Below are 11,649 nucleotides of genomic sequence, written 5' to 3'. Positions count from 1 at the left end.
AGAGCGTTTGTGTTGACTGTGCATGAAGCCATACCTCAGCTTTTCAGAAACAGCACAGCCAGAGGATGAGCTTGCCTTACAGGTGTGTACCTTCAGAGCACAGAGGAGTCAAAGCAGAGTAATCGTGCTTGTCTGCCTGAGTTTCTTTTCTATCAGTTTTTGCTGTCTTTTCTGCCTGCTGATGCCTTGGAATTGGGGGAGAACTAGTTTGGGGAGAAGTCCTTAAAGCCAGTCTACTAAGCAAATTGAAGGTGAGGACAGAAGACACATCATGGAGTAAATCAGAAGAAAAATCTTCGCTGGGTTCATAGAGCACTCCCTCAGATGCGAACACAGACAACTGATGCTTGGAAAATCTGTCTTACCAGGACAGGGTAAATAAATAAGTTGTGTTCAGATTAAACTGTCTCAGAGTTATAATTTGTTTACCACAGTGGAACTGTTGATGTGGAACTATCGCACAAGGACTGTGAAGTGAAATGGTTCTCATCCAAACAGTGGAAACAAACATTTTACAGGAAGAAAGTCAAATGGAAAAAAACCCCAAAGCATTTATAGTTCTCCAGCATATGGTGCAGAAATTTAATATGGATTTACATCAGTTGCACTTAAAACACAAACACAATACAGTACCTAACCCAGAAATAAGTTACAGCAAAGAACTACATATTGGGGGGAAAACAAAACAAAACAAAAACATTTCATAAACAAACCAGATCTTCAAATGTACAGCTGCAGTTTTCAACTTAAGTATCAATAACGAAGTCTGATAAGCTAGGCACTTTCCAAATCATGGTAGATCTGGGAGGGAGCGATTCTGGGGTCAAACCTTTGGTTGTTTTCTTATGATGTGTTTCTAGACTTTGTATGTATTCAGATTCTTACAGGTTTGTTTTTTCCTTAATGTCTTGAGTAAAATTCCTAAATCAAAATTTAAGTCGTCCATTCCTATCCCTCTAGAGCAAAAAAATAAATAAATTATAAAGTAGATTTGCTTGTAGAAAAATGGGTCTGACACCTGACTCTGTAAAACCATATTCATCTGCCTGCTGAAAACTGCACTCAGCTCTGGCATTGTGTAAGAATTTTCCTATCCCCAATATCCTTCCTATTGGGAGGATTATAAACTGAATGGGAGCCCCCATGCAGGATTTACCACCATTTGCTCTATGTTTGTTGATAACTGGCTATTGTTCTTCACATGGAGTCAAAACTCATAGGTGAGACTTTTTGCCATTTTGCTGTGTTTCATTTTCTCGTTGAATATCTCCTCAAACCTTTGATTCTGTTTTGGAGTGAAATGGTTCTTCCAGTCACCAACAGCACCTAGGAGAGCAGGAGCAGAAAAAGAACAGTGAGACTAGCAACATATAGCGCAGAAAATTATTTAAAGGCAGCCCAGTTTTGTTAATGTATTAATAATTTGTGCAAACTGCAACGTTAACTATAGTCTCTGCGGTAGGTCATGATCGTAAGTTACTGGTTTATTGCTCTGGTGAGACTGATGGAAGCAGCGGGATCATCATCCATAAAGGCTGCTAAACCCTCAGCCTCAGACTTGGATAGCGCCACCGACACTAAGTGGTACATGAAGAGCAGCAGGGTTCCAAGAGCCCAGTTACCTCAGCAGAGAGGCAACCTTGCTGCACCTTAGTTAAAGGTCTCCACCTGGGCTCTTTCACAGGCAGTAGAGGAAATGGTTACTTGCTGGCTGAAACCCGTCTCATCCTAGTCAACATCTAAACCCCATCAATTCATTAATGGTGCTCCAAAAGCAGCCATAGGTCTCTGCTGACTAAAGATGACTCCTAAGAAGGGAGCCCAGAATGACCCAATAGATGAATCCCACCCACTCCTACTAATCTCCAGGGCTTTCTGCGGATGAGTGGGCAGTTAACTACTTCTGAGTGACCACGCACACTTGTGTTCAGTAAAGTGTTTCAGCTGTTACCCAGTATTTTTATTTTTTTTCAAACTGACATCTTTCAATGAGACAATGCTCACAGTTTCCCCTCATGTGCATCCTCTAAAGACCCTGCATCCCAAAACTGCTGGCTAAAATGGTATTCCAGACAGCAAGGACAAGAAAAGAGAGCCTGAAGAATAATATATACATATCAATCTTCTGTAAACCATCTGAAATCAGCTGCAAATTAGCTGAAATTAGCTAAAACCCCAGGATTTGCAAACAAACTACTTTGAAATGAAACAGTTGGGATTTTTTCAGATTTTTCAACACATCTTTCTCAGAGTTCACTGACTTAGAAAAGTGTATCTGAGGTTCTGTGGGTTTGGGTTTTTTTGTTTGTTTGAGTTGGTTTTTTGGGTTTTTTTACTGACTACTATTTTGGGATGTGCTTCAGCTCATGGGTAAAAACATTCTGAATCAGCAAAATATATGGTTCCCCTATGGTACATTTATTTGTGACTCTTTTGATTAATAAAAGTGGAAACAACTCTTAGTTTTAAACTATCAATTATGGTTCAAAAATCAGTTAAAAGTAATCAAAATCCATCTAAACATGATGGTTTTGATTTACGTATTATCCAAATCTGGGAAAGCTTCTCAAATGCTAGGAGCAAGAAAACAGCTCCTGCAGGTATTTTAAAGTCAAATCTGAGCTAAGCACTGTTGAAGATTTTACCACAGATTCCAGCTTAGCCAAGGTCTGAAGGCTACCTATGAGGCCATCGGGTGACCAAGTCATCCATTCTTTTGTTGTCATTGTCAGCATATTCCTTTTTCAGGAACATTTCCATAAGATAAGAGGTGGTACAGAGGATAAAGGCTACAAGCAGTCTTCTTCAGAAGAAACGGGTCTCGCTCTTTCTCATTCCAGTAAACTAAGTGACCTTTGCAGGTGATATCAGAGGGGACACGTTGTAAAAGACTGGAGTGGTCAACTTTTAGATAAAAAAAGACAGATTAGGAATAATGTGTCATGAACCTTTCCTTTTAGCTCAAAAGCTCCCACAGAGCAATATTAGTCAAGCTGTTGTTCAGACACCTCTGTGCTTCTCTAGTTAAATCAGCATTTGCAACCAGAGAACTCAGTGATTTTTACAATGGCTTCAAATTGAAGGATCCCGTCATTGCTTGCTGGGCTGACCCGAAGCGTCACTACAGCCTGTGAAAGCCCTGGACTGCTGGGTTCCCACGCCAGCTGCTGTGTTAAGCCCAGGCCAGGGAACTTACCTTTTCGGAAAATGAGCTTCCTATCGGATGTCAGCGCACAAACGGTGTGACTGGGATCGCTGTTCTCCTTCTCCGTGTCACTTTTCATCTCTGAGAACGAGGACTTCTTGCAGATGTCTTGGATGTCATTGTCACTGATGTTTAAACCCAGGAATAAACTGATTTCCTTTACAATCTTAGCAAGATCCTGAGGTACAAGAAAACCAAAGCTTTAATATTTCTGAGCTGATCACCAGACATCTAGCTGATCCAAAAGTGATCCTTTTTATTACACACCAAGTTTGTAATGGTTTTATTTGCTTTCAAGCAAAGCTAAACATGTAATAGGACTGTGTAGATTATAGGTACAGTAAACCTGATTCTCCTCTTACTCATACTCACCGAAATGAGTGGATATGTGTTACCAAATACAGTTACATTGATGGTTTTTCTCCCAGTTCAGGTAAAGTGTGCAATCTCCCAGAACTATTTCACTGGGAATAGAGAAGTACTCAAAGCTCAGCTTCTGTGTAAGTAGCTTATTACGTGGGAGATGCTGTATTTAGAGATGCAACAAGTGACTCAGGATCCAAAATAGTTTGTTCATGTGCCACTCATGGTGGATTTTTTTTTCTCCCTCAAAAATGGACAAAAATATTTTAATGGAAACACTAGAAAATACTTTCTATTCACCCAAAAATTCATTCTCTGACAGGTATGTTGGTATTTGACTTTAAGAATAGCAAAGCAGTTTTTGAATAACAGTTTCTTTTCATCAAAACTTTTTTCCTACCCCTCCAGCCTTTAATTTACTTGTTTATTGGGAGCACAAGCCCTCTGACCATGAGTAGTTCTGTTGTCTTACATCATTTTGAAAATTTCACCTGAAATGTTGGGTATAGCAGGTGAATGTGTGGCCCTCAGCAGATGTCTGTGGTTGGTCTTTCCATAGGATCAAGAATGAGGAACTTAAAATTCTTCCTGTTGCCTGGGGAAAATCATGTAATACGTGTCCCACTCCTGCATCTATGAAATGCAACTCCCACAGGATTTGGTATTTATAAAACTTGTGCAGAATTAGTTCACTAATATGAAGTTCTATGCAAATATAAAATACGCCCAAAGACATACGTTCACATTTTCCTTCTTTATCCTTTTTCCTTAAAATATGGTTAAAATATCAAAGAGAATATTAAATGACAAGTAATGCATTCTGAAATAAGAGCAGAGAGTGTATTTACCTTCTTCATGTCTTCATAGAACAAAAAGAGGATGTTTTTGTCATTTTCATGTTCTTCCCAACTTAGGAAATGATCAAACCAGGATCCACACACAACTGAAAAGAAAACCCATGTAAGATTCATAAAAAAGTTATTCATAAATAACTCTGATGGTACTTCACACATTTAAGGGAACGATCCCTTCATAATATACACCCTGTGTTCCTCTAAAACATTAAATTCTTATTGTGAAGAGACTCAAACTTACAATCCAAAGAGGTTACCATTCTTATTGGACTTCATTTTCATATGAGAGATGCAGATCCTATTGCGAGATATGATTCTGTAGTGGAAACAGGCTCCAAATTAAGGAAAAGCCATAAGTGAAGGAAAACGTGTTGGCCTAACAAGATGTGACCGTCCTAGCAAATGTCTGCATGCCTACGGTCAGATATATGATCACTTCACTAGGAAATGAAATAAGGAGTCTGTTAAATGGAACACACTGTTGTTAGCTGTTGTGTCCAAACAGAGTGGAACCAGTATTATTTTTAAACGTCAAAGAATTATGTAAGGAAGTTATGCAAATACATCATTCAGGCAATGACATAGATAACTTAGTGTTTTTTTAGTTGACTCGTAGTACTTGTTTTATCTGAATGCTCCTTTTGCTGAACCATGGGAAGACAGCTAAATTGCAGCTTTCCTTTAAAAAAACAAAATTGTGACCCTTCTGGTTGAAAAAGATGGACTCTGTTGAAAGCTGAGTTGAAAGCCTCTTGTAGGGCTACAAGAAGAAGCCTGGACAGAGCAGTCACAGCCAGCATTCTCCAGAACTGTGACTTTTCTTTGTAACAGCCACTAGAAAAGTATAATATTGTAATGGGTATCATTTTGGTTGCAAAGTTTGAGTTATCATTAAGTATTTTGCTGAAAGCTGCAGTCTGTAGTTGTCCCCTATATGTAAGGCACCATCTTAACATCACACATGCAAGGCATGTGTGCACCACAGTGTGCAATTAAATCCTGCTCTGCTGGTCACCCACACTGGGGATGTAGCCAACGATAGCATAGAATAGCTCTCTTGGCTCCAGGGGTACAGCACACAGCCTCAGAGACTCCAAGGACAGCATCACAGTTATCTCTGTGTCCTCACCCTTGTTCTGAATGGAGATTAACTCTGGAACAGGACTACAGGAGCTGAATCAAGCAGCACCACCTTCATATGTTTCTATGAGCAGCAAAAATGACAACCTCTCTCTCCATCACTCTTACATAAATTTCTACTGTAACCAATGTAGTTATTGTTTTATGCCGTGTATAAGCACACAGAAAATAGAAGGTGGCTACTGATTTACAGAAAAATAGGAGATGCTTTTAAAATTTAATATAATCGTCTTTTCTTCCACACCCCCCTCCTTATGTTCAGAGTTGATACCAAACAAGCCAAGCGCCTGCAAATTGCAGGAGCATGTGCCTTAGGGTTGCTCTGAAGTAGAAACACAAGATCTGAACCCGAGCCCCCACAAGCCAGTAGACAAATTGACTTCTGGAGCTGTGATGTAAACCCACGATGACTGCAATGGCACATTTCTGACAAAGTTTTCAAGCCAATCTATCATTGTTGCCGTTATCATCACTGTGGTTGTATTAGCAGGAACACATGTCCTCAAAGGAGTAATAAAACACTAAAAATGGGAGTGGATAGCTGGAACATGGTCCTGTTGTCAGCTTCCATGCCACCACGGCCACTCATAAAAATCTCACTCTTGTCCTTGCTCTTTGGACCCCTCTACTAAGACAGCACACAAGGCAGGGTGCGTACGGGAGGGCTTTATGAAAGCATCTGGACTCCTTTTGAAGGGTCGCCCAAAGCCATTTTCAGGAGTGGAGGGGGCACTACACCTGCGAGCACAGCTCTCAGCGCAGCCTGGGGCCAGTCCCCCCCGTGTGCCCCGTTGTCCGCGCTTTGGCACGGCAGCGAGCCACGTGGGGCTGGCTAAGCACCTTCAAACCGAGCGTGTGCCCCACCAGCCTGCTGGCCCAGGGCAGGAGCTGGCTGCGCTGAGCCCCCCTGCCCCGCGTCAGCGCGGGAGGAGCTGCACGCACATACCTCCTCTATCACAGTTCAAACATGGATTCCTGGTGGGAAGCAGTCTATTAGTGCGGTTCACAAGACAGGGCTGGAAAAGTTTTAACACAGGCCAATCCACATCAGAACCAACAAGTTGTCAGGGGTTTCAGAGTGTTTGTGGGAAGAAATGAAATCAGCAACTTGTCCGTGGGAATGTGTTTTTTAACAGATATGTCAAAAAACAGAAAAAAAAACCTCGCAAAGAGCAGTTGTGCTGAAAGAATGCTGCTGTTTATCAACATGTCTCCTTGCAGGGCTGAAGATAGTATCCTATTATTTGCTGTTGTTTGGTTTGGCATTAGAATTTATCCTGAAAAAAAATAACCCAACCAAAACCATATGAATAAGGAGTTCATTAAGGAGTTTTCACACAGTTCACGTTTCTTAACTCCTCCTGTGCAAAATAAGTTAATGCAAACTGCAAGGAGAAAACATAACATTTATTCTTACCATCTCCTTTTAAGAACAAGTCAAAGAAAGCAGTCCAGGTGTCTATAGTGGGAAGGGCTGGGTTATCTCTGTAGTAATAATACATGGAAACTGCAGTATCCTTTGGATTTCTGCTGATGTAGATCATCTGTAAATGAAGATGATATGATTTTAACGATCATGCCCTTTGTTTATTTTACAGGAGCTCTGCATGTAAATAAACATAGTGTTTCCAGAGGCAGTTTGCACCATCAAAACCCTTTCCTTTAGGATTCCTCTTTTGGTGACCATGCCATTAAAATAGAAATATACTTGTCTCTTCTTAGGCAGGAGTCAGTAGTGGTTAGTAAACAATTCTATGTGGACAGAGGTGTGTTTGCTAGAGCTGTGTAATCTTAAAGTTTTATGAAAAAAATCTGCGTTCATTTTAACTCATGAGCTGGCATACAATCTCATATATCTAACATATGAAATAATTTACTAATTAACATTCATGGAACAGTTGCAAAAAAATTTTGGCTTTCATTCAGATTAGCTTTGGTCTAAAAGTCTGTATCCAAGTAATTCTGAAATTTTTAACTTTTAATATAAAATCTGAGACCCAGAGCTTATTTTTTAAACATCTCCCACATTAGAATGGGAGGAACTCCAAACTGTGATCTGAATCTGCCCCCCACATTTCAGTTCTCCTGTGTTTGCCCAATATCTTTTTATAGGTCTTTAGAAAGCTTCAACAGGAGGAGCAGAATACCCTCACGCTCAGAACAGCATACAAGTACCCAGGATAACTATTTTCTAAGCCAGTGCTCTAGCCAGTAGGAAATAGGGCCATGAGAACACCCCCTATCCTTAATGATATATTTCTGATTATAAGATGTTCATGTCCTATTTTGTGTGATGTCCCATATACAGATCACCCTGTGGGAGCAGTGGGGCAGGAGCAGAACCCAGTCCCTGCTCACACTGCCTTCGACTGCTGGTCAGCTGTGTCTCCAAAACCCACAGCAAACCACTTCTGGAAGCTGTAAAGCACTTGAAAATTATTAAGGCTCAACAAGACAAAACAGATTCCTAATAGACACTTAACATATCTCACTGCTTTTATATCTTTTTGCCTTACCTTGCATTTTTTAGTCTTAAAATTTGGAGGTAACATGTTGTAGTCCAAGTGCGTTGGGATGATTCTCTTTGATGAGAGTTTATTCAGCTCCTCCAGCGTGGAAATGTCACCAAATTCAATGGGAGAGGTTAGTGTTATTTGAGTATTATAAAGCTTTGTTATAACTCCTGCAAGCCAATGAGTGCCTGCAAAAAAGTAATTTTGAGGAAACAAAAAAGAAAAAAAAAGGAAGATTTGTTACTGAGAAAATATGTGCAATATGCATTTCACATGTGGGAACAGCTTGCTAGTGCACAAGCAATACTTCTAATCCCCCAGACTCAAGAAACTTTACATAACTGAATAATCGCATTGGCTTCAAATGTATAAATACTGGAAAAATTAGGCCTGTAGCTGAAGTACAAAGTAACTTTGTGAGAAGTGCTAATAATTGATATCAAAACAATCTCATTAGACAAACTACTCGTCAGCTGAGAAGTGGTTATATTATTATTTATTTCATAATAACCGGGAGGGGTTTCCTCATAGTAACTTAAGTCTGCGTATTAGGAAAGTCCAGGTTGAGCTTCCTCTTTGGTGTGTACTTCTGTGTGCAAGTGAGGCAGGGGAAGAGGGAATAAGGAATAAATAAATCTACAGCCAAGAGGCATACAAATAACTTAATGTAACTCTCAGCTTGCTCATAATTGAATGTGGGAAGTCCTCAGGAAAATCCTTCAAGTACAGATTTTGCTTAAAAGAAAGAAATATTTATTTGTTTTCTGATATGACACCTGAGATTATTTTCAATTAAAGAATCAAAATTTAGATAAATGACCCATATTTTTTTGTAATTTGAACACTTACTGACAGAATAATAGATTCTCATCCTTTCTGCGTACAATGTCTTGTACACAAACATTTACCAACTAGTTTAAGCAGAGAACATGAAATAAACAATTGAGATTCTTGCAATTAACACGTAACTGTAGAACTTACCAGATTTAGGATAGGAAACCAAAAGGATGTCATCTTCTCTAGCATCAAAAGTATCCAAGGAGTTTAAAAGTTCTGGAGAAGACCTGGTAGTAAAGGCAATCCCCTTAAACATGTGAATGAGTTCTGCCTCACTGGGGCTGGACATGGTTGCTTAAGTCTTGGATTCCTGCAAATCAGATAACAGTGAAATGATGAGGATTTAAGAGTTACTTCTAAGTCAGATGATTTGAACTGACAAATTGAGACCCAGCAATAGAAACCTCATGCTTATATACTTTGCTACACGCCATGGAGTCCTATCAGATTTTTCAAGGTAGTTTATAAAGGCAACTCAATTATTAGCGGTAACTTGATAAATAACTGAAATGCAGAGTAATGGAAAATGCATGTCATTTGTCATTTATTAGCTCTCCAGATAAAGTACTGAGGTGATAGTCAAAATGTGGAAAATTACAAGAATGAACAGTATATGTTGTCTTAAAATATACTTAATATGATTATTCTATAATATATTTTGTTGGAAGCTCTTTTAGCTTCCAAGGAAAAAGCTACATCTTAAAATACTTTTTATGAATACAAACCCAATGTTTTGTTTTACGTGAATGAAATATTATTGATTTCATTTTACCAAATACACAATAGCCTAATTTTCAAAAGTGCAAATCGATTGCAAATACTTGAGTTTTGTGATGTTAAGGTTCTAGGTTTTTTAACACCTTGGAATTTCAGCCTGAGGCATCTTAAAAACAGAGGCACTTAGTGGTACAATCATTTTTCAAGCTGTCTAAGAGGAGTACAAACAATAGAAATTGCAAATTTAAAATAGATATTTAACATTGGTTTGAATCCTGCATGTTTCATGACTAGAAGTGGTTGCAGATTTTTAAATCTGTCCACAGAATATGTGGATTCATCAAAATAAAAGTTGCTTGCAGGAAAGAGGTAGTTCTCATTTAATTACCTGTTTTGAAATGGATGTTTTGAAAAAATGTCATTCTATGCAAATCGTTAGTGTTTTTCAAACTGAAAACTCTCATTTAAAGTGACCTTAAGCAATGTGAACGCACGACAGTAAAATAAATAGTTCTGTTCTGAATCAAAACATTTTTGAACGCTTAATATTTTCAATTTTCCTTTCAATGGCCATAAATTAATGTATTCCTTTTTACATTCTTTTCCTCAAAAATCCAGTGGCCTCACTATTCCTATTAAAAACCTCCTACAATATATTCAGCTGAGGCCCTTCAGTATTTTCAACTCCACTTGAAAGCCCGCTTGCAAATCTTGTTTTAAAATAAAGCAGTCTTTCAGGAATTTCCCAAGCTTACCAAACTCCCAGTACATTTTTTTTTATCATAAATAATAACCTAGGTTTTGGTCATGGGAGCTGACTGCCAAATGACCTCCCATGACCCCTGGTAAGAAGTTAATGATTAGAGATGCCCTTCCAAGAAACATCTGAGCAGTCAAGATTATTCACAAGGAGTAAGGACAGTTACCTGCTTCTGTACTTACTTCTTTCTAATTCAGCCTCCAGGAAAGCTGGCAATATAGCATTGATTTCCCTTCCCCTCCCCACCCTTTTATTTTTATTTTTTTTTTTACTTTTTTTTTTTTTTCCCCCAGTAGTGCCAGCCTATCAGTCAAGGAGAAGTCAGCAAGTCTAGATCTCACCTGTGTTGCCTATAAAGTTGCCCTTAAACAGTTATCACCTGCAAAATGTGCCCTGTGCTATCAGTAAACTCTGAATTCCAGGACCAGGTGGGGATGATGATCATGGAAAATATGCTCTGGAGAGATGTTTCCTATCATTAGGCATGACAGAAGGTGAGGGAATCTTTCCAGTATGTAAAGTGAGTCAGTGAGGGTACAAGAAACACCTGGATACTGATGCCCAGCTAGGAGTTGGGGGATCTCTTAGTGGTGAGGAGCTCAATATTTTTCTCCTGCTCCCAGTCTGAAGACCTAAGCTATCGCTTCATATCGTAAGGTATAAATCTTCTAAAAATCTATCCTCTGTCAACAGATTTCACTTCAGTTACTTCAGGTGTACCAAGTATGTTTGGAGTCATAAAGACACCTGTCTCTGTGTTGTTCTGAACATCTGCATTAGTCTGAATACAGAGGTTTCTAAGGTTTATTTTGAAGTCATCATTCCAGACGTGCATTTAGCACAAGCTAATAAAACTGTATTACCTTGACCTAGCAAAAATAATCTTATTGCAAATGCATTGAATATTTACTATGTCTTTTCCCTTTCATTTCTTCCTGCATCCCTATTACTTTTTGAGTCAGCACATTTGCCTAATCTTATCACTTGGACCTTAATTAATCATTCACAAAGGAAATAACTAAGGTGTAAAACAGAAGCAATACAGTAGCAAAGAAAATTCCAATTCTCTTAACTCATGTCAATTGCTTTTTATACTAGCTTCTCTTTTCAGCATGTTAATCCAGAGGAATCAAACTGAAATTGCTTCTAAAATGATGTCTATACTTGGAAAACAGGGCCCACCCCTGCAAGGCTACAGTATCCTGAAATGCAGTGACTTAAGGAAAAAGAGTATTCAGCACTTTGCAAGAAAAAGTTATC

At 38.9% G+C, this 11,649-nt stretch overlaps 1 protein-coding gene across 1 annotated transcript; it reads right to left on the bottom strand.

Annotated features, from left to right (window-relative positions):
* Positions 1 to 626: 626 nt before the first annotated feature.
* Positions 627 to 9,216, bottom strand: LOC119149139 (sulfotransferase 6B1-like). The gene is made up of 6 exons (XM_037390099.1): positions 9,057 to 9,216; positions 8,079 to 8,263; positions 6,980 to 7,106; positions 4,417 to 4,511; positions 3,197 to 3,383; positions 627 to 1,326 (listed from the first exon to the last, which is right to left on the bottom strand). Exons 1-6 carry the CDS (start codon positions 9,199 to 9,201, stop codon positions 1,208 to 1,210), a joined length of 858 nt encoding a protein of 285 aa, XP_037245996.1. The 5' UTR covers positions 9,202 to 9,216; the 3' UTR covers positions 627 to 1,207.
* Between the last annotated feature and the right edge of the window lie 2,433 nt (positions 9,217 to 11,649).

Source organism: Falco rusticolus, chromosome 5 (assembly GCF_015220075.1).
Source record: "Falco rusticolus isolate bFalRus1 chromosome 5, bFalRus1.pri, whole genome shotgun sequence".
Classification (NCBI taxonomy): domain Eukaryota; kingdom Metazoa; phylum Chordata; class Aves; order Falconiformes; family Falconidae; genus Falco; species Falco rusticolus.
The sequence above is the reverse complement of the archived record's forward strand: the minus strand, read 5'-3'. Positions and strand labels throughout refer to the sequence as shown.

Bases quoted from the DNA above. Each gene is read 5' to 3' on its own strand.
- LOC119149139 (XM_037390099.1), bottom strand. From the start codon at position 9,201: ATGTCCAGCCCCAGTGAGGCAGAACTCATTCACATGTTTAAGGGGATT. The intron at 8,264-9,056 runs GTAAGTTCTACA...ACTTTTTTGCAG, and splicing joins GGTTTCCTATCCTAAATCTG to GCACTCATTGGCTTGCAGGA. The intron at 3,384-4,416 runs GTAAATACACTC...CTTGTACCTCAG, and splicing joins TCTATGAAGACATGAAGAAG to GATCTTGCTAAGATTGTAAA.